Below are 27,947 nucleotides of genomic sequence, written 5' to 3'. Positions count from 1 at the left end.
GGTGCCCAGGGGCCGTGCTCCTCGACGAGAGAAGCCACAGCGATGAGAAGCCTAAGCACTGCGGCCAGAGAGGAGCCCCTGCCCCAGACAACTGGAGAAAGCCTGTGCTCAGCCCGGAAGACCCAGAGCGGCCAAGAATAAATTAATCAATTAATTAAAAAAATCAAGATGTCGCCAAGTGTCCCACTGAAGGCAAAATCACCCCCTTGCCCCATTGAAACTACCATTGAAACCGCTGACCTTCGTTGGGCAGTTCTGGGGCTCCCTGCATCCTCCCGCAGTGAGGGGCCCATCACAGGAGACCCCACAAAGCAGGATGTGGGATGTGCCAGCGGCCCCTCCCTGGATGCAGGTGGGCCGGCCCCTTCCTCCTCCTGGGAGACCGAGGAATGGGGTGTGTAAGGGCATAAGCTCTGGGGTCCCCTCTGTGCCACTGCTCCCACGAGACTCGGGCAGCCCCCCCCTCCCCGGGGTCTTGCTCGGCAGGCATGTAGTGACTCAGGGATTGAAGGTGGTAATATCAGCCCTTCTGGGGCTATTGCACAGATCAAGTGCTCAAGCCATATGCCCCTTGATGACTGTTTTACCATGGCAACTGGATTTTTTTTCCCTCTTTGGGCACAAGGGGTGGCTGACCCTGGGTTCTTCCCCAGTGAGATCCTTAACACAGGTGGTTTTTAAAAGGGCACTTCCGGTCACCTTCAGGACCAGCGGCCACCGGCAGACTGAACGGTGGTCCAGGACGTCTCCTGGCGCATGGTGGCTTCTGAATGGCTCTCTGGTCCTACCGTCTCTGGTCGCTGAACGCGCTGCGTTGCTGTGGTTTCAGGGCAGCCCACCGCCCACGCCACAGCCCCAGAGGACCTTGCACAGCACCCAGCCTGTGGTCACCTGCCTTGCAGGCTCATGGTGAGCTGCCTGGGCTCCCGTCCCCGCACTGACCCTCATGAGCCCGGTCACCTGGCACATGCCCACCTGTCTCCCAGAACCTGTTTCTCCCTCTGCTGAGAAGGAACAGTCAGAGCAGAAACCTTCGGCGACTTTATCAAAAGAACGACAGAGATAACTTGACAAGCTCTGAGTACAGGAGGCATAATAAGCACTAATCCTTAGTATTGTCCTTATTATTATTAATAATTGAACTTTACGAGCACAAAGATGGCAGAAAGCTCGCTGTATTCACCTGGTTGGTTTCATGCGTCGTCTCTCACCCTTTTGGAGGTAAATGTCTCCCAGGGAAGTTGCTTGGGAAAGACATCTTAGAAGTGGACAGGCTTTGTGTTCCCCAGCCGTATGTGGATGGGGAGGTTCAGTAAGGGAGAAAGAGAGACCCCCCCACCCCCGCCACCTTCCCCACCCACAGGCCTTCCCAAGCCCCGACGGAGGCCGTGGCCAGCCCTGGGGGAGGCTCTGCAGGCTTGTGAAGGGAGATGCTCATCGGGGCAGCCCTCGAGAAGCTGAATCCACGGGGATGGTGGGGTTAGGGGAGCTGGCTGAACTTGGCTGAGGACCAGCTTGGGGATGAACCTGCACCCCTTCCCTCCCTCTGAGGGGTCTCGGGGAGTCGGTGGGGACCGGGGATCTGTAGGGCGAGGGGTCTGGGTTGGAGTCCCTTCGCCCCTCCCGTCCCCTTTAAGGAAGGCGGTCAGCTCCCACTTGTTAACACCAGGGCAGTGCCCAGAGATGGGATACAGGCGCGTGTGAGAGCTGGGCTCCGGTCAGGGCTGACCTCCCAGCGCTGGACTCTCTTCACCGCCTCCTTCCTCCCCTTCACCGTCGCCTCTTTCTTCCTCCGCTTCTTCCTCTCCCTGCACCTCCTCATCTGTCTCCTGGCTTGGCTGTTTTGGCTACGGAAAGACAGCAGAGACTCGTTGGTGGGGGGCAGGCCTTCCTCGCATCGGGACGTTAACCTCTGAGCCGGGGAATGCCTGGCACCCAGGAGGCCATGTAGCCAGCGCCACGGCCTCAGGGACTGAGAGGGCACTCGGCTCCAGCGGGCATGGATGGCAGGCACCTGCCGCTTGCTGCCTGGGCGGCCATGAGCTACCTCCCCCGAGATTCCTTGGCCCCCTGCCCTAAAGCCAGGTGTGATTCCTTCAGGGCAGTGGCTGGGATTAGAAATAATTCAGGTGAGGACCCAGCAGATGATTCTCTGTTCTGACTCCGGCACGTCTGGCCAAGTGCAGAGACGCAGAGATGCGCAGGAAGCCTGCGGCGAGCAGCAGAGGGAGGGGGCCAGGCTCAGTGAAGCGTAAGCCCTTCTGAGAGTCAGTGTCTCCATCCAGAGTGCTCCAGCCGCTGTGGGGAGCACATTCAGAGTACAGCAGGCACGGAATCAGTGGCCGCATTGCACTTTGTCTGCAGACCTTCTGGAGGGCCCAGCGTGGACGGCTGGGGGGAGGCCCGGGCTATGGGGTCAGAAAGCCTAGACTCCAGCCTCGCCTTGATGCCCCCCACCCCTGCCCCGGATCACCGGATGGTGGGAGAATAAGGCTGCCCAGATCCGACTATTTCCAGATGCAAAATGCACCCACAGAAGTCACCACCTGTCTCGAGACGCAGCGACAGGGAGACAGATGCGGGGAGCAGTCATGAGATGGACCCGGCGGCTCTTTTGCATGCTCACCCACCTTCGGACCTGGCCACTCCCTTACTGCCTGAGGACTGGCCACCCAGCCCCTCTTGCTGCTGGGCGCTGGCTCCATGGGCCGGTGATGGCCTCACCCCTGCTCCAGCACTCTGTTGTCACAGTCTCGAACTTCTCAATACTTTTCTTTTTTTGGGCTGAGTGGCATGTGGGATCTTAGTTCCCTGACCAGCGATAGAACCTGCAGCCCCTGCAGGGGAAGCATGGAGTCTTAACCACTGGATCCGCCAGGCAAGTCCCTTGAGCTGCTCTGCGCGTTTTCCTTCCTCCCCTAACAAGGCAGCCAATCTTGCCGACAAGGGCAGACGCTGCTCCACGCTCACTTGTTCTCCCTGGCACGCTGGGCTTTTACTCTTTCGCATCTTAGCATCTTATCCCTGGGCCCCTGAAGGTAATGGTCTAGGCAGACCACATCTTTTCCTTCCTCTGCCCGCTGGTACCCAGAAGGGCCTGGAAGGTGACCAGACACCGCCTTCCTCACTCAGCCTCCTTCTGTTCCAGATGGAATGAAGGAATTAAGACGTGAAGTGACCAGCCCAGGCGACACAGCTAGAAAGTGCTTTGGCACAGGGCCACGGCTGGATGCCGCTGTCTGGTCGACTCTAAGTTGGGCCAACTCTTTTGCGTGGATGGCCGAGCTCAGGACCAGTCTCACCCCCTCATGCCAGGTGTGGTCACCACGGACCTCACAGCCCCCTCTGCACCCTCCAGGCCTCCAGGCCCCCTCTCCTTTCATGGCTCATGTAGCCCTGGGTCCTCATCCAGTTGGTCACTTGCATGGAGTTCAAGGTGCCCTCTGGGGTGTGGGCAGAGGATTCCGAGAAGCTCAGGGAGCCGAAAGCCTGTTTGGAGACTTAGAATTCCCCAGGAGGAAGGAAGTCACTCTCCCCATTTGCCAGATGGACAAAGGAAGGTCTGCCTGGTGGGGCCACTTTCTTGGAGCCGCCCAGGAGGTCAGCAGGCAGGCAGCCGGGGCCCCGTGGCTCCCTCCCGTCCAGCCCACCCCGAGCCCCCGCGCGAGGCCCCTACAGGTTTGGGCTGCTTCTTCATGGCTTCCGCCTCCTTCCTCTTCAGCTCCGTGAAGATGATGTCGAAGAACTCCTCCTCGGCCTTGGTGACCAGCTCCTCCAGGTTCAAGATGGGCGGCTCGTCCCTCAGCTCGTCGTCCCGGCCCTCGGCCTTGCCCTTCTCCTTCAGGCGCATCTCGCGGTGCCTCGCCTCCAGGATCTTCTCCCGCCGCGTCTCGCGCTCGAATATCTGGGGCACAGGGACAGGGAGGCCATGGGAGTGGCGGGTGGGCGGCCCCGGCTCCCAGCGCAGGGGGGCCAGCGGGCTCCCATCACTCTGCTCAAGGCAGCCCCACAGAGCCCTGCTCCCGGCTGATGGCAAGAAAGTGGGGGCTAAATACTGGAGCTGGGAGGAGGGGAGCAGGGATGCCAAGTCACGCAGTTCCAAGGAGTACCAAGCGCCTGACGCCGGTGTGAAGCATGCTCTCTGGGGGTGTGCAAGACGGTGTCCCTGGACCCCCAGAGGACCAGCTCAGTGGTGGGACTGCACACCAGGCGGAACCAGGAGGGCCTCCCAGGATCTCAACACCAGGGCGTTTCAACCCCTCTGGGTACCCCATGGCTCTGGGGAGGCGTCTTCAGGACTCCCGGCCAGGGTGACGAATCTCAGCGCCCCAGCACCCCCTTCCCCCGAGCAGTCCCTTCTAGCTGCTTCACCATGGGTATCAGCTAAGTCTTCCTCAGACAGGCTCGGCTGCCCCAAATGTATACTGTTTACAACTAGACAAAAAGACCGAGTCACACCGCTTGGATCTGCAGCTGAAGAAACCTGAAGCCTGGAGAAGTCAAGAGACTTGCTCAGGGCTGCTGGACTTCCTGAGTGGTGAAGCCTGGGCGGGTTCAGACACGGCCAATACCCATTTCTCAGGCCCGTTCCCTGACCCACCCCCGAATGTCCACCCGCTTCCCAGGAGGCAGTGGAAGCGCGTCTGCCCTTCGCTGACCGGCCCGCTCGGCCGGGGGCCAGGCCAGGACCGGAGCCAGTGTGCCCGCCTCGCTGGGGGCCCGCTCCTACCGAGGAAGCCGTGTTCTTCTCATTTCTCTGGAGGGTGCACAGCCCGTTGGAGACCTCCAGCAGCGTGGTCGTCCCCAGCTGGGAGCCGCAGGCGATGAAGCACCCGTTGTCTTGCACCCGGAGGCAGAAGAGGGCTTCGTCACAGACCTGCTGGAGGGCCGGGCAGACCCGCGGGAGCCACGTCACCCTCTGCTCGTCTGGTCATCTGGTACTTGGGGAGGCTTAGGCCGGCAGCCCCATTCAAACACCCCTGGGGACTTCCCCGACCAATAGGGACCCCAGCCTCAGCCCACAGGAGGGTGTCCACACCCTAAAGTCGGTTGCAAGACCCTTCACTCCAGCCTCATCTCCCACCGTACCCCGCCCACCACACCCACCCCCTCAGTCCGGCCTCACTTCTTTCCTTTTTTTTTAGTGGCCACACAGACAGGCATGGGGATCCTAGTTTCCTGACCAGGGATCGAACCTGTGCCCCCTGCATTGGAGGGCAGAGTCTTAACCACTGGACTGCCAGGGAAGGCCCTCCAGCGCCCCTTTCATTCTGCAGTTTCCCCAGCCCCGCTCTTTCCCTGCAGGTCTCTGCCCCGCCTCTGCTGATAAGATAAGGCTGGCTCAGCTGAGAGGCTCGGCTCGGCCCAGGCTTGGCCAGAACAGGCCTGGCGGGAGGAAAGGCCAGGCTTCTGAGGGCGTGGATGCACCGGGAGGGGGGTGCACGTGACCTTCAGGCTGAGGGCAGGGTCGCACTGCTTGAACACAAAGTCCCAGATGTCCAAGGTCCCGTCCATCTTGGTGGTGAAGAAAACCGCCGGCCTCACGGGGCTCCAGGCCCCATCAGTGAGATAAGCCATGTGGTACCTGTAGGGAGCCAGGACCTCCAGTCAGGGACCACGGAGGGAGTGGGATGCAGGGAGAGCCTGCTGAGCCAAGACCCTGCTCATCCAGCCCCTCCCCGGCTCCTGGGTCTCAGCCCGGAAGTTCTTCCTGGTGTCTGACTTCTGGCCGTGCCAGCCTCACCAGCCACGGTTCACAGTTTGCACTGCAAAGGGCTCTGGTGTTTCTCTATACCTAACTCAAGGGCACAGGCCTGGGCCCGGTCCCCCGGCCATGAGACTCACTTGAAAAGGAGTTGGAGGAAGGAAAATCTGCCCAGAAACGTTCACACTATTCAGATGAAGAGAGGGCTATACTGCCTACTTGATTTAACCTTGATTTTCAAAGATTTCTACAGCAAAAAATGGAACTGGACCCTTATGTTACATACCAAAATGAACTCACAATGAACTGAAGACTTAAACATATGATCTGAAACCATAAAGCTTCTAGAAGAAAACATAGAGTAAAAGTTCCTTGACAGTGGTCTTGGCAATGAATGTTTGGATTTGGTACCAAAAGCATAAGCAGCAAAAGCAAAAATAAGTACATGGGATTGTATCTACTTAAAAGGCTCCTGCAGAGCCAAGGGAACAGTCAACAGAATGAAAAGGCAACCTAAGGAATGGGGGGAAATATTTGCAAACCAGATATCTGATAAAGGTTTAACACCCCAAATAGATGAGGAACTCGTACACGTCAATGGCACAACAAAACAAAACAACCCAATTAAAAAAGCGGGCAAAGGACATGGACAGACATTTCTTCAAAGACGACAAAGAAACGGCTAACAGGTACGTGAAAAGATGCTCGACATCACTAATCAGTGGAGGAAGATAACCAAATCCACAGTGAGATATCACCTCACACCTGTGAGGACGGCTACATTATTAGAAAAGCCAAAGATGAATGTGGGTGAGGATGTGGAGGAACGAGAACCCTTGTGCACTGATGGTGGGAATGCAAATTGGTGCGACCACCGTGGAAAACAGTATGGAAGGTCCTCAATCCTGTTTCTGGGTCTTTTTTCTCTTTCGGCTGCGAAGCATGTGGGATCTTAGTTCCCTGACCAGGGATCGAACCCGCATCCCCTGCACTGAAAGCACAGAGTCTTAACCCCTGGACTGCCAGGGAAGCCCCCCGTTTCTGGGTCTTTATCCAAAGGAATTGAAGGCAGGATCTTTAAGAGACACCTGCCCCCCTTCCATGCTCACTGCTGCATTCTTCACAATTGTCAAGATATGGAAACAAGCTCAATGTCCATCAGCAGACAAGTGGGCAGTTTGAAGCTGATTCCCTTTCTGAAGTCGCTGAATCAAGCTATTTCCTAGCATTGGCTCGGATGTTTGGAGAGAAATGTTTTCTCCGTTTTTATGGGTGGAGACACAGAGGCTCAGAGCCCCCCAGGGCTGGGCCAGGCCCCCCTGTCCCGTCCAGCCCTGGCACCCCTCTCCCACCTCAATCTTCCCCTCACTTGGTCCACATGATGGACGACTCCCGGCTGTCCTCTGACCAGATGCGGGCGGTCCAGTCGCCGACGGTCAGGAAGTTCTTTGGGTAGAACGGGTTTCTCTGCAGGGCATAGATGGGGCCATGGTGGCCTGAGAAGGTGCACACGATCTTCTCAGCCGGCGTCTTGCCCTTGCGGTTGCAGGAGATGACGACGCCTTGCTCCGTGCCCACCATGAACTTGGTCGGCTGTGGAGGGGGTGATGCGTGAGTGGAAGGCGGCAAGAAACGTCAGCTCAGGGTTAAGCTGGCAGGGAGAGCGGCTTTCCAGGGCCAGAGCGGTGGGACCAGCGGGGTGGGGGCCCAAAGGTGCCGAAAGTGCCTTTGGTTTAAGCCTCTGCTTGAGCTGTGCCCCGCCCCTTGTGGGGGGCCGCCCCCACTGTTGGTCAGCTTGAGCAGATCCCACCCTTCTTTAGCACCTGCTCAAGGGCCCCACGAGTGATGAAGCCCCCCCAGTCATCTGCTCCCTAGAGCTGCATCACCAGCCCCTCACGCATCATGTGAGCACCGAGCATTTTGCCAAAAAAAGATCCTGAATGTCTGTTTACACACGAAGTTAATGACTGAATGAACACTGTGACCCATGAGTCCAGAAGAGCCGCCTCCAGCCTCCGGCTACTACTCACTGCAAACCCGGCTTCATTGTACACCCATGTCTAATGATTGTTGCTGGACTTTTTTGGTTGTTTGCTCTTTGCTTTGTTTTTTAAAATGTATTTGGCTGTGCTGGGTCTTCGTTGGGGCATGCAGGATCTAGTTCCCTGACCATGGATTGAGCCTGGGCTCTGTGCGTTGGGAGTTCCGAGTCTTAGTCACTGGACCACCAGGGAAGTCCCTCCATAGCATCTTTACTCACAACAGCTAAGAGGTAAAAGCCACCCAAGTGTCCGTATGAGTGGAAAAACAAACTGTGGTCTGTTCACGCGTGCTTGTGTTAGTCGCTCAGTCGTGTCCGACTTTGTGACCCCATGGACTGTACCAGCCAGGCTCCTCTGTCCGTGGAATTCTCCAGGCAAGAATACTGGAGTGGGTAGCCATTCCCTTCTCCAGGGAGTCTTCCTGACTCAGGGATCGAACCTGGGTCTGCTGCACTGCAGGCAGATTCTTTACCATCTGAGCCACCAGGGAACCCCGGTCTATTCATACAATGCGATACTATTTGGCCTCCAAAAAAAAAAAAAAGAAAAGGAAAATTCTGCCATGTGCCACACTGTGGATAAACCCTGAGAGCGTTTAGCTAAGTGAAAAGAGCCCGTCACAAAAAGAATTCACTGAAGTGAATGGGTACCCGGAGAAGTCAATTTCATAGAGACAGAAAGTCGAAGGGACTGAGGGAAGGGGAAGATGGGGAGTTAGTTGATTAAAAGATACAGAGTTTGTTTTGCAAGATGAAAAAGTTCTCGTTCTGGAGAGCCCACAGGGTAAATATACTTAACACTACTGAACTGTCCACTTAAGAATGGTTAAAGTGGAGACTTCCCTGGTAGTCCAGGGGTTAAGAATTCACCTTGAGTGCAGGGGACACGGGTTCAATCCCTGGTCAGGGAACTAGGATCCCACATGCTGTGGAGCAACCGAGCTCACGAGCCACAACTAGAGAGTCGATGTGCTGCGATGAGCGACCCCACTCGAGGCAACGGAGATCCCGCGTGCCGCAACTGAGGCCTGACACAGCCAAATAAATAGTTTTTTAAAAAAGAATGGTTAAGGTGGTACATCTTACATTATGTGCTTTTAAATTTCTTTTTTTTTTTTTTTTACCACAATTAAAGAGAACGGCTGGGCTACAAATGGAGGGCCTGCTTGCTTAGTTGCTCAGTCGTGTCGGATTCTTTGCGACCCCATACTGTACTCGCCAGACTCCTCTGTCCGGAGGATTCTCCAGGCAAGAACACTAGAGTGGGTTGTCATCTCCTCCTCCAGGGGATCTTCCCGACCCAGGGATCAAGCCCACGTCTACTTGTGTCCCCTGCATTGGTGGAGGATTCTTTATCTGCTGAGCCATTGGGGAAGTCCCATAAATGGGGTTGGGGGGGGCGTTAAAGGAAAATGAAGAGAAAAAGCTTGAGAGGCCCAGAAAAGTAAGGAAGAACGCCAGTTCCAGGGCCCCTCGGTGGGGGTGAGAGTGGAGAGCCCCACCCTGCAGCCAGAGCCCTGGGTTTGAGTCCCAGCTGCTCCCTGCTCTGGAGCACGTGACTCACCTTCCCACTAAAGACTCATTTTGTTTATCTGCAAAGTTGGGATAATGCTAATCCCATTAGCTTGCAAGACGGTCATGGGTGATTACACAAGCTCATCGCATCAGCGGCTACAGGGGGCCAGCACATAGTGCCCACTCGGCGACAAGGCGGGGGGCAAGTGGGGACCAGCAATGGTGTGGTCACGGCGTCTAGCACTTGGCCTAGAAATCTCTGATTCCAAGACAGAACCTTTTTCTGAGTCCTCCCCACAGAGCCCGGGGCTTGGGGGGTGGGGGATGTCCAGTAAAGTTGTCGTCCACCTCCCCCACCACATTCATCCCCCAGCTTGGGGTGGGGGAGGTGCTCCCAGGGCAAGGGTGAGGTCAGAGCCTGTCCACCTCCTAAGGGCCTGGGAATGATGTCGGCCTGGAGGCAAACCAGTGACGATCCCAGGAGGGGGTCAGGCCAGGAGCCGTCCGGGAAGGTCATTTTATTGCTTTGGAGGGAATCTTCATTTGAGCTTCCAGAAGCCTCCCTCCTTGGACACATCCACATGACTGCTTTGCTGTTTCTTCTCATTATGTTTTATTTGTGGCTATGCTGAGTCTTCGCTGTCACTCAGGTCTTTCTCTGGTTGTGGCGATCGCGGCCCACTCTTCATTGCGACGCGTGGGCTTCTCACTGCAGCGGCGTCTCTCGTGGTGGCGCACGGGCTCCAGGGCACGCGGGCTTCGGCAGTTGCAGCGGGTGAGCTCAGCGGTAGCAGCTCCCAGGCTCTGGAGCGCAGGCCCAATAATCGTGGCACCCGGGCTTAGCTGCTCTGCGGCACGTGGGATCTTCCCAGATCAGGGGTCGAACCTGAGTCTCCTGCATTGGCAGGAGGACTCCTTACCACTGAGCCACCTGGGAAGCCACTATTTCTTATTTATTTTTCTTCTATTTTTTTTAGATTATTTATTTGGCTGTGTTGGGTCTTAGGTGCAGCACTCGGGCTCAGGAGTTTCGGTGTGTGGGCTTAGCTGCCTGGTGGCATATTGGATCTTAGTTCTTGGACCAGGGATCAAACCTGCGTCTCCTGCATTGGAAGGTGGATTCTTAGCCACTGGATCACCAGGGCTCTGCTCTGCAAAGCCCTCTGCTTTGCAGTTTCTTTACTGCTCCTCCTTAGTTACTAAATGCCATCTGTGATCAATTTGCCCAGGAGCCTCCTCTCATCTCATTTTCCTCTCCAACACCTCTTCTTCCCCCGCAGGGGGTGAGCTGCCAGCCCAGGGCCCCACATGAGGACATGAGTCAGGTACAGAGCAGAGCCTGGGGTCCGGATGCTAATCCTGGACAGGGCTCTTCTTACAGCATGGAGCGTCTCTGGAATCCCGTGCAGTCAGAAGGCTCGCCTTCTGATCAGCGGGGACACTGGCCAAATGGGAACTCGGTGAATTCAAGGGGCTTTCTGCCTCTACTCTGCTGCCCCCTGCTGGAAAGTGGTTGCAAAGACTACACAGGTCTAGGAGGACCACAGAGGACCATCCAGTGCACAAGGTAAGAAGCAGCCTGGGGCCCACGAGCGTCTGATACAGCAGCCACGGGCCTGCCCTCGGCTCTGGCTGCCCCGGCCATGGAAGGTGGGAAAGGGAGGGCAGGGGACACCCACCAGAGTGGACTCGAACTCCAGGGAGATGGCCCCCAAGGCGTTCTCCAGATGCTCCTTTTTGGTGATGTCCATGATGACGACCTCGGTCGGCTCGCTCAACTTCCGGATGTCCCACCACATGACCTGATGGGAGGAGGAGCCGACTTTGAGGCCTGGAGTCCCACAATTCTTACCCCCTCCACCTTCCCAGGGCCAGACACTGGGTGTCAGACACCCAGCAACCGAGGGAACAGGCGTGTTTTGAGAATTGCTCTTCTGGTCCATAGTCCTGGCTGATCGTCAGTCCTGGGCAAGGTCCCTAAAATCCAGAAGCAGGCGGCCTCACCACAGACCTACTGAGTGAAAACTGCCAGGTGTGGGCCCTGGAGTCTGTATCCTTAAAGACCCCTCACAATATGGCAATATATAGCAACATTCAAAACGCACATATGCTTTGACCCAGAAATTCCACTGCCAGGAACGTGTGTGTATGCAGTGTGTATGCGTATGCTTCATGCGTATGCGGTAATCTATATGCAAATACACTCTGTGCCGAAAGACAAGTATCGTATATTAACGCATATATGTGGAATCTAGGGAGAAAATGGTACAGATGAGCCTATTTGAAGGGCAGGAACAGAAATGCAGGCGTAGAGAAGGAACGTGTGGGCATTGGCAGGGAAGGGGAGAATGGGACGAACTGGGATAAATGCGCTGCCGCGTGTCAACTAGATAGCTGGAGGGAACCTGCCAAATAGCACAGGACGCGCAGCTTGGTGCTGTGCTGACTTCGGCGGGTGAGCTGGAGGGAGGCTCGAGAGGGAGGGGAGATATGTATCCATATGGCGGAGTCACTCTGTTGTACAGCAGAAGCTAACACAGCATTGTAAAGCAATTATACTCCAACAAAAAAATTCAACCCCTCCAACACACTCTTGGCTACATTTTTGGTAACTACAAACTATTAAAATCCACTTAAATAAATTACAGCATATCCATAATTTATTAAGTCCTTAACAGGCAGGGGGCAGCACTTTATGAAATATAAAATCATCTTTGAGACATGCCGAATGAAAAACATCAAGTGCAAATCAACGTGCAAGGTGCGCAGGAAGAGTGCAGAGACGCACACGTGTGCTTTGTATGCGGACACCGAGCCTGGAGGCAGACGGAGAGGCTGATGTAAGTGGGCGCCACAGGAAGGGGGACTGGGAGGCTGCAGGCAGTGGGGGAGGACGGGGGGCTGGGAGGCTGAAGGCGGCGGGAGGACGGGCTTCACCGCCTGCCCTCCTGTACCTTTAGGCTTGTGTTCCACATGCATCTTTACCTACTGCTCAGTTTTACAAAAAAACGCAAAAGGAAACATCCCGATGGGGGACCGTGTGACCGCTGCTGCTCCCCACTCCCTGCCCCTCCAGCGCTCGTACCTGCCCGTCCGTAGATGCCGAGAAACACTCTGTGCCCGTCTTCGACTGCAGCCAGATGGTGCCGTACACGGGGTCTCGGTGGCTGAACTCGATGGTGGACAGCTCTGCCACCAGGCTGCCCTTCCGCGTGTCCCAGCAGGCTGGCGGGGAAGGAGACGAGGGGGTAGTGGCTGCTGGCGGTACAGGCTTCCTGTCTTAGCGCAGGGAGCACGGGATCGGGCGATGCTGCTTGTCTTGGTTTGACAGATACGGGGCTTTTTTAAGAATCAGGGCTAAGTTCAAACCAGCCTGAGTTTCCTACTAGCCCCTGAAGCTCACTTCATTCATTCCATCAGGGCCCCTAACATGTAGTGAGCATCACACTGGGCCCTGGGGAAGCCACTGGGACTCAGACAGGCACAGTCCTTAGGAGACGGGAAGGGAAATCTGCCAAGTTACAGCCTGTGTTGTGATTGCTCCAGGGGGAGACAACAGGGAGGCAGTCAGGGAAGGCTTCCTGGAGGAAGTGAGGAGGAACTAAGATCGAGGAGGAGCTTCAGGATGGAGGGAGGCAGGGAAAGAGAGAGGAGCACCTCCATCCTGGGGAAAGTAAAAACACTTAGGCAAATCTCTCCTGTTGCATCCATTCATCCCCTTTTCACCTCTGTACCTCTGCTGCTGCTGCCTGGAAAAGAAACTCACAGAGGGAGATTATCCTTTCTTTGGATTCATTATTAGGACTTCATCTCTTCTGCTTTACCAAGAAAGACTCAACGCTTATCTATATATATTTTTCTGTCCTGATGGATTCTGTCTTCATTTTCCCACGAGTGTATGGTGAGGACCCACCCTGTTACTCAGAGCTGTTTCTAGGAAAGCTGGTTTTGTAATACAACAACAGAAGTCCATGATCCATAAATCTCGATTTATGGAATCCAAGTCTAAGGCATTTGGCTCTGCACCAGTCTGGCCCAGAAACGGGTTTTCTTAGCTCACTTTGCTCTGCTCCGGCAAAGCAGTGCTCAAGGGCAGGTCCCACTGTGTCTTTCTCATAGACAGCAGAGCCCAAGAGCCTGGGCTGGTCTGGCTGGCAGAGAAAACCACTGAAAGGGTTAGGAGTGATGAGCGAGGCAGGGCTCCTGAATAAACCATGGCCAAGTGACTCCGTTTCTGTCTTTCAGAGCGCCAGCACCCAGATAAAGTTGCAGGGAGATTGATGGGCTTCCCTGGTGGCGCTAGTGGTAAAGAATCCGCCTGCCGGTGCTGGACATATAAGAGATACGGGTTCGATTCCTGAGTGGGGAAGATCCCCTGGAGGAGGGCATGGCAACCCACTCGAGAACTCTTACCTGGAGAATCCCATGGACAGAGAAGCCTGGCGGGCTACAGTCCATGGAGTCACAAAGCGTCGGACACGACTGAGCGACTAACGCTTTCACTTGATGGGAATCCACTTCTATTTCATCACAGAGGGGCTCCCTGGAGGTGGGGGCAGCAGGTCTAAGAGGGAGGTCAGAGGTCTCAGGAGGCCAGGAGGCATCCTGATCACGTAGAGTTTCTGGGAAGTTTCCCAGCCCTTCTGGCTCCTACTCCTGGACAGAAGGGGACCCCTCATCATGCCTGGTTGAGTCCGGCCTGGGGCGCAAACAGGAGGATTAAGAGTTTGGCTATTCCAAGGCCAGGGGTGGCCGGAAGGCAGGAAGCTTCAGGGCCATGGAGACGGGTTTCTTCTGAGTTCACATGGGATCTAGACATCAGTTTTCTGGGTGTCCCACCAGCAAAAATAGCAGAGCGAGGACCTCTGAGAATTCTCTCTTCCATAAAAGCCATGAGAATGTTGGCAAAATCGATGATCAGAATCAACTTTTTCAGAACTCCGGAAATTAGCCAAAGGCTGGCAGCAAATCAGAGTGTTTATTCAAGAAAAATAGCTGAATCTTGATAAGAACAGTAAGTTTTGTTGCATTTTGGCTTGCCCCAGTTAAGATGCTATAATCTCCGGTTCTATGATAGCCTTGAAAAATAACTCTCTGCCTTCCTGTTAAAAACCCAATATCTTGGCAGCCACAGGATGGAGCAGAATGGAGCTGGAGCTCTTTCAAAGTCTCCTATTCAAAGAGTTGTCACTGTTTGACCTGTCTCGTGGTTCCCTGGAAGACCCCCTCCCCGTTTGCAAAGTTGTCTGTATTCAGCTTGACTCAGAGCTTGCCCAGGGAAAAGGGTCTTTTTAACAAGTCTGTCTTGAAAATCATTAAAATTGCAGGCAACTGATTAACTTTGCAGTGTCCGGAAGTGGTGGATAACAGGTGGGGCAAACAGCAGGCTAGCCGAAAAGCTTCAAAGGAAAAGCCGGAGAGTGAGCTGTCCATAGGGGCTTTGAAGAGCTCTGACATGTTCCTGGGAAACTAGAAGCTCCCGGGGCTGTGCGCACACCTTTGCTGTTGCTGTTCAGTCACGTCTGACTCTTTGTGACCCCGTGAACTGCAGCACACCAGGCTTCGCTATTTCCTTCACTATTCACTTCCTTCACTATTTCCCAGAGGTTGCTTAAACTCATGTCTGTTGAGTTTGGCATTGGCATCACCATGCCATTCAACCATCTCATCCTCTGTCGCCCCCTTCTCCTCCTGCCCTCAATCTTTCCCAGCATCACTGTCTTTTCCAATGAGTCAGATGCTCACATCAGGTGGCCCAAGTATTGGAAGAACTGGGAGGCCCTCAGCTCTCACCTCTGGCTGACCTGCAGGCTCGGTGGGGCGGCTAAGGCCAAACTGACAACTGCCCGGCTATGTGCTGAAAGTGTGCTCAAACGCGCACAGAGGCTTCCAGGAAAGTCTGCAAGAGTTTTTGGCCGTAGATGGCAACAAGCAGGAAACATTCATCTCAAATGCACATGGAATATTCTCCAGGACAGATTCCATAAAACAAGTCTCAACAGATTTTTAAAGACTGAAATCACAAAAGGTATCTTGTCTTACCATAATAGAATAAAACTAGAAACACCAGTAACTGAAGGAAAAGTGGAAAGTTTACAAATATATAGAGAGCAAACAACATATTTCTAAATAACCCATGGGTCAAAGGAGAAATCAAAGGGAAATTAGAAAATACAAAATGCACGAATATGGAAATACAACATACAAAAACTTAGTGTAGCTAAAACAGTGCTCAGAGGGAAATTATAACTTTAAACATCTGTATGTTTAAAAATCTCAAATCGATAATCTAACCTTCTACTTTAAGAAATTTAGAAAAAGAAGAACAAGTTAAACCCAAAGTAAGCAGAGGGAAGGAAATAATAAAGATTAGGGTGGAAATAAATGAAATGGAGAATAAAAACCAACTTAGAAACTTCAATAAAATAAAATATAAAGTTGGTTCTTTGAAAAGAAAACAAACTTTACCAACCCCTATCTAGACTGACCAAGTGAAAAAAAAGAACACTCAAATTACTAAGATTAGGAAAGAAACAGGAGACGTTACTGCCAACCGCACAGAAATGAAATGACTGTAAGAGAATGAACAATTATATCTCGACAAATGAGATTACCTGGACGAAACACAAAAATTCTAGAAAAACACAAGCTATCAAAACTGATCCAAGAAGAAACAGAAAACACGAGAAGACCTGCAACACATAAAGAGGTTGAATTTTCTCTTTTAACACCACCAATAAGGAAAATCCTCGGACCAGACAGCTTCATTGGTGAATTCTACCCAATATTTAAGGAAGAATGAATATCAACTCTTCACAAACACTTTCAAAAAAAAAAAAAGAACTGGGACGACCCAGAGGGATGGAATGGAGAGGGAGGAGGGAGGAGGGTTCAGGATGGGGAACACATGTAAACCTGTGGCGGATTCATTTTGATATTTGGCAAATCTAATACAGTTATGTAAAGTTTAAAAATAAAATAAAATTAAAAAAAAAAAAAAAAAAAGAAGAGGAAGAACCACTTCTCCACTCACTCTGTACGGCTGGTATTACTCACACTCATTACCATATATAAGGGCTTCCCAGGTGGCGCTAGTGGTAAAGAACCCACCTGAAATGCAGGAGACACAAGAGATGCAGGATCTAACCCTGGGTTGGGAAGATCCCCTGGAGAAGGAAATGGCAACCCGCTCCCGTATTCTTGCCTGGAGAATCCCATGGACAGAGGAGCCTAAAGAGCTGCAGTCCATGAGGTCGGAGGGACAGGACCGAGCAACTTGGCACACATTACCCACCGTGTCAGGTAGCCTGTCCTGACCGCCTCTCCCGAGATGGAGCTCCCCAGTGATGTCACCAGCCTTTGCCTCTAGTTGCCTTAGCCTGGCTCAGGGAATGCTGTGTGCTTAGTCGCTCAGTCGTGTCTGACTCTTTGCGACCCCATGGACCGTAGCCCGCCAGGCTCCTCTGTCCGTGGACTTCTTCAGCCAAGAACACTGGAGTGGGTTGCCATGCCCTCCTCCAGGGGATCTTCCCCACCCAGGGATCGAACCCATATCTCTCCCATTGCAGGCAGGTTCTTTACCGTCCAAGCCACCAGGGAAGCCCTGGTCCAGGGCAGGTGCAGTAAATGTTCCTTGACTTTACTCGACCTGTACTTTTTCTTAACTTCTAATTTTGAACGAACTTCAGACTCACTTGAACTTTTACAAATGAAGACACTGCTGCTGCTGCTGCTAAGTCGCTTCAGTCGTGTCCAGCTCTGTGCAACCCTATAGACGGCAGCCCACCAGGCTCCCCCGTCCCTGGGATTCTCCAGGCAAGAACACTGGAGTGGGTTGCCATTTCCTTCTCCAATGCAGGAAAGTGAAAAGTGAAAGTGTAGTCGCTTCAGTCGTGTCCGACTCTTTGCGACCCCATGGACTGCAGCCTACCAGGCTCCTCCATCCATGGGATTTTCCAGGCAAGAGTACTGGAGTGGGGTGCCATTGCCTTCTCCGGAAGACACTGATGAGGCAGCAACAAAACTTGTCTCACCTTGACGCCTGAAAGCTTCAGGAAGTACCCCACCACCCCGACTTTGTCCTCTACAGCAAGCCTGGTCTGGCAGGTGGACCCTGGCTGGACCGCAGCGGAGCCTCGCTGCCTCAGAGCCCGGGAGAGGTTGGTTAAGCACCCGGGTGGTGGTGGGGGGGGCCTTCCTTACCGATCTGCCCATTGTAGCAGCCTGCCAGGAGCACGTGGGAATCTTTGGGGTTATACTCCAAGGTGACAAGAGGAGAAGACGGCTTTAGGGTGATTTTTGGCCTGTTGGGGTTTTCTATAAGGCAGAAAAAAATATATATATACTACCAGACCTGGAAAGAAAAGGACAGAGTCAAACAATTCAACCCCTTGTCCAGGTCGGGGGCAGTGGGGCAAAGCTAGGAAGCCCCTCTCCGGGCTGCAACCTCTGGTCCTCAGTGACCAGCCTCTAGCCCTGGAGGTTCTTCTTCAGATGTTATTTTTTGGGAATCAAGTGTGTGTGTGTGTGACTGTCATTCTACTCCATCTCCCAGGTCAGTATAAAATGAGGTTTTGACCCTAGGGCTTTTACAAAACGCTAACTCTCCCGTGATTTCTGTGAACCAGTTGCCCTGTGTGTACAGCAGAGGGAATGATGGAGGGACAATAATGTCAGCCCACGGGGGGCAGTAAGAGTTCGCTGAGTGGCTCAAAAGTGGAAAGTGCTCGCTCCGTGCTCGGCTCCCACACCGCTACCAAGAGCTAATGTTCATTTTCACAATGACAGCGACGAGCGACGTCTGAGAGTGTGGAGCCCCCGCCCCCTGCCCCCTGACAGGCTATGCCTGTGCAGTGAGCCCCTTTGTCCACTGTGGTCCCCGCTCCCGGGTGGACACACTGCCCTACTGGCCAGAAATTAGGGACAAGTGCCCGGCAGGCAGGACAGGGGCCTCCCCTTCCCTCCCCCCGGGTCCCTTCTCAGACTGCTGGGGACTCTCTGATACGCTCTTCAGGGGCCCAGAGTTGGGACTCCAGGTCTGGTCTTGAATGCCCTGATTCAGGATCCGGAAATGAAGGGAGTTCCTGCTTCTGCTGTGGCTTCACTTGACTGCATCTGAACCCAGGCAGGGACAGGACAAGACGTTGGCTTCCTCCAGGCTCCTGGGATCCCGGCGCTGGACCAGCCCCCCGACAGGCCCGCTTCTTCCACCTCCCCCCGAGCGTTCGCTGGCCTCTGCCCGGCTCCCTCTCCTTCCCGGGTCCCCAGGCCCCTCTGCGCCTCACCCAGGTCCCAGATGTACGATTCGTTGCTCATGCCCTCGGGCGCCCGTTGAAAGTTCAAGCAAGAATACGCCACTGCCAACTTCCTGTTGCCATCGGGATGCCAGGAGACATGTGTGGCTGGCCGCTTAATTTCTTGGGGGGTCCCTTTAGAGGAGGGCGAGAGGGCAGAAGACCAGAGTGTCTGGCTCCCCAGACTTCCTATTCATATTTGCTCATTTTTTTTCTTAAAAGAATTCAAACGTCTTTAAATATTCACTAGAAGAAATTTACTTTAAAAACAAAGCCTCTAGGACCCTTAATTGGAAAACTCATCTCACAACCACAAAGAAAACTAATAAAAAAAGAGAGAATGGAAATAAAATTTTACATTTCGGTCTGATGTCTTCATTTGCTGAAAGTTCTGTGCCTGAGACTTGATCTCTCATTAATATTAAACTATGAGGGAAGATGAAGAATCTGGCTCTTTGGTATTTGCCCAATTGAATCAAAAACTTCTGTCCACACAAAAGGCTGCATGCAGAGGTCTACAGCAGTAGTATCTGCAACTGCCAAAACTTGGAACCAACCAAAATGCCTTTCAGTACGTAAGTGGATAAATTGTGGTACATTCAACATTGTTATTACTCAGCATTAAAAAGTTTCCACCATGTCTTTTCATGGCTTGATAGCTCATTTCTTTTTAATGCTAAGAGAAAGAAACCGATCTGAAAAGGCTATATGTTGTGTGGTTCCAACTATATGACATTCTGGAAAAGGCACAACCACGGAGCCAGTACAAAGATCAGTTGTTACCAAGGGTTTAGGGGCAGGGAGGGAGAAATAGGTAAAATACAGGGGATTTTAAAAATATATTTTTGTTTACTTGGCTGCACTGGGTCTAAGTTGTGATACAAGGGATCTAGTTCCCTGACTGGGGATTGAACCTGGGCCCCATGCGTTGGGAGTTTGGAGTCCTAGCCACTGGGACCACAGAGGACTTTTTTTTTTCATTGAAATATGTTGATTTACAGTGTTAGTTTCAGATGTGGAGCAAAGGAAATATACATACACATTTTTTTTTCAGATTCATTTCCATTTAGGTTATTACAAGATATTCAGGGGCTTCCCAGGTGGCTCAGTGATAAAGGATCCAGCTGCTAATGCCGGAGACGAAGGAGACACGGGTTCAGTCCTGGGTCAGGAAAATTCCCTGGAGTAGGAAATAGCAACCCACTCCAGTATTCTTGCCTGGGAAATCCCATGGGCAGAGGAGCCTGGTGGGCTAGAGTCATGGGGTTGCAAAGAGTTGGACACGACTGAGCACACAAGATACTGAATATAATTCCCTGTGCTGTATAGCAGGTCCTTGTTATTTATTTATTTACATATAGTTGTGTGTATCTATTAATCCCAGACTTCCGATTTATCCTCCCCCTTTTCCCTTTTAGTAACCATTTTTTTCCCTATGTCAACACAGGGGACTTTCAGGGCAACGCAACTATTCCGTGTCTTGGCATCTATGACACCAAGAGGGAGCCCTAATGTGAACTACAGACTCAGGGTGTGCTGGAGGCTGAGCACATCCCCTCAAACCTCTTGTGCTGAAGCCTAATCTCCAGTGTGCTGGTATCCGGAAGTGGGGCCTTTGGGAGGTGATTAGGCTGTGAGGGTGGAGCCCCTATGAATGGGATCGGTGCCCTTACAAAAGAGGGTCGAGAGAGACCCTCACCCTTTCTGCCTTGTGAGTTCTCAGCAAGAAGGCGGCTGTCTCTGAATTATTAATAAAAATCGAGCCGTGAGAATTTTGAAACATCCAGTGGTCAGGACTTGGTGCTCTCTCTGCTGCAGGCTTGGATTCAATCTCTGATCAGGGAACTAAGATCCCACAAGTTTCGAGAAGCAGTTAAAAAAAAAAGAGAGTCCTCACGAGACACAGACTCTGACCTTGCTGGCACCCTGCGCTCAGACTTGCATCCCCCAGAGTGATGAGGGATGCGTTTCAGTTGTTGGTAAGCCACCCAAGTGATAGTATTTTGAGACGGCAGCCTGAGCGGACTAAGGACAGGGCGTAACGCTGTCCTGTGTTGCGCTCTGACTGTGACAAACGTCCCACCTACGGGGTGGGGGAGGCAGGAGACGCTGCTGGGGGGAGAGGCCCTGTGGGTGGGGGGAGGATGGGCGTGTGGGAATTCTCTGTACTTTCTGATCCGTTTTGCTGGGGACTAAAACTGCTTGAGAGGCTGCTTTGGGAAAGATCCAAGGTGTTCTCCTTACTTGTTGCAAGTTATAATTCTTTCTTTCTTTGGGGAAAAAAAACAACTGCTCAAAAAAATATTAGCTGAATTTGGTGGCTCAGACGGTAAAGCGTCTGCCTACAATGCGGGAGACCTGGGTTCAATCCCTGGGTTGGGAAGATCTCCTGGAGAAGGGAATGGCAACCCACTCCGGTGCTCTTGCCTAGAAAATTCCATGCACAGAGGAGCCTAGTGGGCTACGGGGTCGCAAAGAGTTGGACACGACTGAACGACTTCACTTTCACTTTCAAAAAATGAAAGGGGAGAGACAATGTGTAAGAGTGAAAAAAACATTAAAGACTTAATGGCCCCACATGTGGACTCAGAGGGGGAAGGTGGGGGCAACTGAGAGAAGAGCATTGACACACACACACCATGACTACCATGCGTAAAGGAGCTGGCAAGTGGGAGCCTGCTGCACAGCACGGGGAGCTCGGTGATGACCTAGAGGGGCGGGACTGGCGGGGGCAGAGAGCGCCAAGAAGGAGGGATGTGCGCATGCCTATGACTGACTCGCTGCATTGTGCGGCAGAAACGAACACAAGCGGTGAAGCAATTATACGCCAACGTTGAGAAAGTAAGTTGAAAGAAAAAGACGTGATGGTCCCAAGCTGACACTTTGTCATGGAAGTCATCGGAAGACATGAACAAAAGGAGGAAATGAAATAAGTTTCTGGTCGCGTGACTCATCCACTTCACTCCTCCCTGGGGGCACGGCTAGAGCAGCAGCAGCCCAGGTTGAGTCCCATCCTTGGCTGGGTCACCCACCCGCTGAGAGCCCTGAGCACGTCTCCTCCCCGGGGCCAGGTTCCTCGTCTGTCAAACGTGGAGGTTGGATGTGATGATTCCTCATGCATCAGCCCTCTCGGGTGTCCATACGTAAGGTCAGATGCTGGCAGCAGAGAAGGCGGCCCCCGCCCCGCCCTGGCCCCTCTCTTGCATGCCCATTGCTAGAAGTCTGCAGTGCCCACCAGGACTCAGACCTGGATCGTAAGAGTCCTTGCTGGTCGTGCTCGGACTGGGTCAGACACTTTCCAGGTGGCAAAATGAATCCCCTAGAGTTGGCATTTGATGCTAGTGGCTTCTGAAATCACGGGTTTTCTCTGCATATTCGAGAACACACACCTGCACGTATATACATACGTATACATATATGCATATATACATGCACATATACATAGGTATATTTGATTTTCTCTTTTGGCGCATAATTGCTTTTCAGCGTTGTGTTAGTTTCTGCTGTATGATGAATTGATCGGCTACATGTATACAGACATCCCCTCCCTTTTGGACTTCCCTCCCACCCCTCGAGGCCATCACAGAGCACCGAGCCGAGCTTCCTGTGCTTTACGCGTGATCGTGGACACAGGTCAGTCCCAGTCTCCCACTTCCCCCTCCCCTCCCCGCACCGTGTTCACAGGTCCGCTCTCGACCTCTGCATCGCTACTCCTGCCCTGCAAAGAGGTTCATCTGTACCGTTTTTCTAGATTCCCACATACGTGTGTTAACATACGACATTTGTTTTTCTCTTTCTGATTTACTTCACTCTGTATGACAGACTCTAGGACCACCTGCGTCTCTATAGAGTGACCCTATTTCGCTCTTTTTAGTGGCTGAGTAATATCCGTTGTGTATATGTACCACATCTTCTTTATCCATTCATCTGTCATTGGACATTTAGTTTGCTTTACCTAGGTGTATTTTCAACAAAATGTAGTGCTTTCTACACACGGTTCTGCGTCTTGATTTGGTTTGGTTTCACACAGCAATCTCAGAAACTCTTGCTTAAGGAGCTGCCTCATTCGTTCAGATGGCTGAGTGGTAGTCAGCGTGCGGGCATAGCAGAATTGCCGGAACCAGACCCTACTGATGGGTTTAGTGTACTCCCGATCTCTGGCTAGTGCACACCCTGCTGCAGTGAATATCCAGTGATCTCACACACGTCTCTGGGCTAAGCTTCTGTTACACTGCTGTCCTTGGAGGTTATTCCAGGCAGACTCCCAAGTGCTTGGGACAAGGGTCTTTTTTGCTCACAGTGCAGCCAGATCACGGATGTCTGGTGCTTTGGACCTTCCCCACACAGTATGAATCGACCCCACGTGTACTCAGCTTTGCAAATTTGCTTTATTCTTTCCTGAGACGGACTCTCTCCTCCCTTTCCACCCACCAGGCCTGCCTCCAAGGTAGGGACCACTTATCTACTGGGCATTTGATCGCTCTGTCCCTTATTTAGCTCAGAGCACAGAGGGCATTATCCCCACAGCATGGAGTGATGGGTAAGGGGTCCCCTTTGGAAGCACCCATCCACAGGGGTGACAGAGGTCGGCCAGGCACCTGCCTGGCTACAGAGGTACCTGAAAACATTGATGGTCTTAGCTGACGGGGCCTCGTCGGTCACCTCCACCGCGTCCTCGTCGTCAAAATACTCCTGGTAGATGTCGATGGCGTTATTCTGCTTGATACAGTGCTCCATGATCTGCGGGGGACACAGCGGGAGTCCTTAGTGGTAAAGGGAGGTCCTTTCAGCCTGACCAGGGCTGAGATGGAGTCTGGGAGGGATGAGAGACATCCCGCAGTCTTTTCCCTTCCTTCCAGGCCACGAATTTTCAATGGGGGGCAACATCTACCCCGCAAAAGGGTGGAGATTGGTTCCAATTGTTTTCAAATTGCTTCGTGGGGGTAAAATAATATCACCTTTTTTTTTTTTTTTTTTTTGTACAAAGTACAGACATACATTTTGTGGTTGTTGCTCAGTTGCTAAGTCGTGTCTGACTCTTTGCAACCCCATGGACTGCAGCACGCTAGGCCTCCCAGACACACATATAGTACGTAAATATACAGTACACCTTTGGTATTACATTTTCACTGGGGTGGGGGAATGTCTAAAAAGGCTTGTTGAGAGACAGCAATGAAAAAAAAAGGTGAAGAAACACAGTTCTAGCCAAACAGAATTAGTAGCCACTCTGTATATAGCATCCATCTCCTGTTTCCTCCATCCAGAAGGCCCTCCCCCATTATTCCAAATGTCCAACAAGGAAAATCCCAAGTTCAAGGGCCTCCTCCTCCAGGAAGGCTCCCCTGATACCTTCAGCAGGAAACCAACTCTCCCTCCACATGGGGCAAATAGCAAAGCATTTCTTCCTTACAGCCTTCCTTTCAATGTGAGATTGTGTGGTATGTGCGTGCTCAGTTGTGCCCCCCTCTTTGAGACCCCATGGACTGTAGCCCACCAGGCTCCCCTGCCCATGGGATTTTTTCAGGCAAGAATACTGGAGGGGGTTTCCATTTCCTACTTCAGGGGAATCTTCTCAACTCAGGGATTGAATCTATATCTCTTCTGTCTCCTGCACTGGAGGTGGATTCTTTACCTGTTGACCTGCCTGGGGCTGCTGCTGCTGCTAAGTCGCTTCAGTCGTGTCCGACTCTGTGCAGCCCCATAGATGGCAGCCCACCAGGCTCCTCCGTCCATGGGATTTTCCAGGCAAGAGTACTGGAGTCGGGTGCCATTGCCTTCTCTGAGCTGCCTGGGGAGCCCCTGATAATACTGTGATATCTCTGTTTTTGTCTTTGGCCTCTGGTGGCTCACAAACTCTTTAGGGCGGGATATATGTGAATTTCATTCTTGCAATCTTTACTGCACCTGGCAAAGGCTAGAAGCTCCATCCAAATGTGCCGACTGAATGAATGAATGAATGACCCCTATTGGCAGGTAGCTGCTGGCTAGGGCTCCTTTGCCCAGAGGGTTTCCCACTTTCCCGATTCCTCCTAAAACCTGTTCAGTCCTTGGACTTCCCTGCCTTACCCTTGGGTCTGCTGTGGGGACCTGCCTACCTGCTCCCAGACCGAAGGTTCCATATGGTACGTGGTGTCCTGCCTCAAGGAGCTAGCTGCTGAGCCTGACGTGCAGCTGGGGAAGCAGTCATGGCTGAGACACTGGCCGAGCTGAACGAAGCCTTACCGAGCCCAGCTGCTTGATGGCGTTGATGTAGTTCTCATCTTTCTCCACCTTCTTCCGGAAGCGGATCGTCTGCTCCAGCTCCAGGGGGTTCACATCCTTGGGCCAGCCGCCCTCGATGTGGTTGATCCCCCGGGTCTCCATCTCAAAGCGCTCTGTGTTGGCCTAAACAGAGAGTCACAGGTGAGAAGAGCCCGGCCCTGGTGGAAGCGTGTTTCTGCAAACCAGAGTCCCGGGGCTCCCGGGTCCCTGGGCTCTGCGTGTTCAGGGAGGGCCTCGTGAGGTACCCTTGACCAGAGCCGCAACGTCTTCAGGTACCAGCAAGGAACTTTCTGGTCCTCAGGTGGTCGCAGGCGGCCATGAACGTGCTAGCCTGTGGAGTTAGTAACAGCCAATTTGCAGTTGATGCCGGCGGCCGGGAGAAATCCAGTTCTGACCTGACCTCAACCCTAAAAACCCAGAGGAGCCCACCCACCCATCTGCTCTGTGACACCCCAAAGAACAAAGTGACTAATCTACCATTTACAGTGAGACGGGAATCAAAGCATAGAACACTTGAGAGTTTGGATTTGCTTTGCTCATTCTCCGTTGCAGCGAGGACGGCATAGATGCAGTTTTGCCCTTTAAACTTACCTCCTGCCTCCTTTGCAGTCCCCTCACCCCGCATCTTTTCAACTGTGATAAAACATACATGTGCTTCCCTGGTGGCTCAGACGGTAAAGCATCCGCCTGCCAATGCAGGAGATGCAGGAGACCCAGGTTCGATCTCTGGATCAGGAAGATCCCCTGGAGAAGGGAATGGCTACCCCACTCCAGTGTTCTTGCCTTGAGAATCCCATGGACGGAGGAGCCTGGTGGGCTACAGTCCCTGGGGTCACAGAGTCAGACACGACTGAGCAATTAACACTTTCATAAAATACATATAACATCACGTCTACCGTTTTGGGGCTTGCCTGGTGGCCCAGTGGCTAAGACTCCGCAGTCCCAATGCAGGCAGGGGGCCTGGGTTCAACCCCTGGTTAGTGAACCAGATCCTGCATGCCACAACTAAGACCCAGGGCAGCCAAATTAATACACAAATATTTTTAAAAATAAAATCTACCATGAAGTGAGGTGAGGTGAAGTCGCTCAGTCGTGTCCAACTCTTTGCGACCCCGTGGACTGTAGCCTACCAGGCTCCTCTGTCCATGGGATTTTCCAGGCAAGAGTACTGGAGTGGGTTGCCATTTCCTTCTCTAGAGGATCTTCCCCACCCAGGGATTGAACCCGGGTCTCCTGCAGTGTAGGCAGACACGTTACCGTCTGAGCCCCCAGGGAAAATCTACCATTCTGACCATTAAAAAAATGCTCAAGTTAGTGGCATTAAGAACATTCACGATGGGGTGCAATCCTCAGCACTATCCAGTTCCGGAACTTTCTCAATACCCCAAATAGAGATCCACACTCACTGAGCTCTCACTCTCACTTCCTTTTCCTTTATAAGCCATTTCTCACGAAAGGTACAAGTCTCAACAGGGCGGAGTCACTGGCCTTGGAGACCCCAGCGTGCCATGGAATTCATGGCTGTCGTCTTGTTTAGGAAGTTCCCGTGAACAAGACTGCTCTGGCCCCAGTGACAGCAGCTGGCCCTGGGGAAGCAGGACAGTCAGTGTGTTTGAACTGCAAGTTATTGGAAACGCTCATCACGTGTTTTGGCCAAATCAGTGTGATTTTCATGCCGCTGATTTAGGAACATGACAACAGGGTCATCCCCTCAGTCTAATCTTCTCCCGGCAGTTGTTGACATAATCAGGAGCTGATCACCTACTTCGGACAGACCAGGAGAAATCTTGGGTTTTGAACAGCAACACGACACTCAGTTCTCTTATCTTAGAGGCACCTGTGACCAGAACGTTCTATGGGACCGTTTCTTTTTCACGAGCTGGGCGGGTCCTGTAGGTATGAATCCCTGGCCCCCTCAGATGCCTCTCCCAGCTGCTGTTGTTCAGTCACGTAGTCGTGTCTGACTCTCTGTGACCCATGGGCTGCAGCACGCCAGGCCTCCCTGTCCCTCACCATCTCCCGGAGTCTGCCCAGGTTCACATTCACTGCATCCGTGATGCCGTCCAGCCATCTCATCCTCTGACGCCCTGTTCTCCTGCCCTCAGTCTTTCCCAGCATCAGGGACTTTTCCAGTGAGTCATCTGTTCATAGCAGATGACCAAAATACTGGAGCTTCAGCTTCAGCACCAGTCCTTCCAGTGAATATTCAGGGTTGATCTCCCTTAAGATTGACTGGTTTGATCTCCTTGCTGTCCAAGGGACTTTCAGGAGTCTTCTCCAGCACCACAGTTCAAAAGCTGCACCAAATGCCTAAAACAACTCTAGGAAGAGTCTTAGAGGGGAGGCCAGAGAGAGGAGATCTTGATTTGCATTCGCCTGGCCCAGGGAGTGGCTGGTACTGGGGCTTGTCCTGACCCTGGGCACCAAGCTGAGATTGGGGGTGATTCTGCCCTCACACATCCAGCATCCGCACTGGTCCACTGGCTTCCCATGGGAATGGAGTCACGCAGTCCCACTTACCAGCCCTGACCCACAACCCTGCCAGACCACACCTCCACTGGCCCGGCCCTTGGCTCAGGGACCCACCTCATGTTCCGACATGCTGGTGGAGCACTGGATGCCCGTGTCCACCGGGTTCCGCTCTACAAACTGCTCGGCCAGCTCGGGGTTGGGCGGGATGTCGATGTTCAGCTCTGCCTGGCAGTCGGAGAAGTTGCATTGCTTCCCAAACTCACTGCGTTTCTTCACGTATACGTACACAACCTCCATGGTACCGGCTGCTGCAGGGATGGGGAAGGGTATGTGGTGAGGGCCTCCAGCTGGCTACCTCTTGGTCTCCAGGAGCCCCGCCACTGAGGGCGGCTCCGTGTTTCCTCTCTGGTTGTGGGGGGAAGGCTCCTAAGGGATTTGTCCAGATCCTGAGCTGCATTTGAAAAAATAATCTATGGAGTGATGACTACAGGCTAAGCATTATCTTGCTTGGTTCTTACAGTTGCCCTCTAAAGTGGACAGTGAGATCACCAGTCCACTTTGGAGGAACCTGATATTCACAGGTACCCAGAATGCCTTGCCCAGGACCACAGAGCCAACAAGTGTTGCCGCTGGTCAACCCGACTCCAGAGCTCTAACTCAC

At 52.8% G+C, this 27,947-nt stretch overlaps 1 protein-coding gene across 1 annotated transcript; it reads right to left on the bottom strand.

The window, feature by feature from the left end:
• Nucleotides 1-1,161: 1,161 nt before the first annotated feature.
• LOC129648598 (dynein axonemal intermediate chain 2-like) lies at nucleotides 1,162-27,583 on the bottom strand. The gene is made up of 12 exons (XM_055575049.1): nucleotides 27,401-27,583; nucleotides 24,776-24,937; nucleotides 23,164-23,293; nucleotides 18,545-18,688; nucleotides 17,463-17,576; nucleotides 12,346-12,485; nucleotides 10,940-11,062; nucleotides 7,074-7,297; nucleotides 5,449-5,584; nucleotides 4,730-4,876; nucleotides 3,677-3,904; nucleotides 1,162-1,847 (listed from the first exon to the last, which is right to left on the bottom strand). Exons 1-12 carry the CDS (start codon nucleotides 27,581-27,583, stop codon nucleotides 1,719-1,721), a joined length of 1,860 nt encoding a protein of 619 aa, XP_055431024.1. The 3' UTR covers nucleotides 1,162-1,718.
• Nucleotides 27,584-27,947: the final 364 nt, after the last annotated feature.

This window comes from Bubalus kerabau, chromosome 4 (assembly GCF_029407905.1).
Source record: "Bubalus kerabau isolate K-KA32 ecotype Philippines breed swamp buffalo chromosome 4, PCC_UOA_SB_1v2, whole genome shotgun sequence".
In the NCBI taxonomy this organism is placed as follows: domain Eukaryota; kingdom Metazoa; phylum Chordata; class Mammalia; order Artiodactyla; family Bovidae; genus Bubalus; species Bubalus kerabau.
This window is presented reverse-complemented; position numbering and strand designations above follow the sequence as displayed.

Excerpts from the sequence above, each read along its gene's own strand:
- LOC129648598 (XM_055575049.1), bottom strand. The coding sequence starts at position 27,583 with ATGGAGGTTGTGTACGTATACGTGAAGAAACGCAGTGAGTTTGGGAAG. Across the intron at positions 17,577-18,544 it reads ATCGTACATCTGGGACCTGG|AAAACCCCAACAGGCCAAAA; the intron begins GTGAGGCGCAGA and ends TCTGCCTTATAG. Across the intron at positions 4,877-5,448 it reads ACCCTGCCCTCAGCCTGAAG|GTCTGTGACGAAGCCCTCTT; the intron begins GTCACGTGCACC and ends GCCCTCCAGCAG.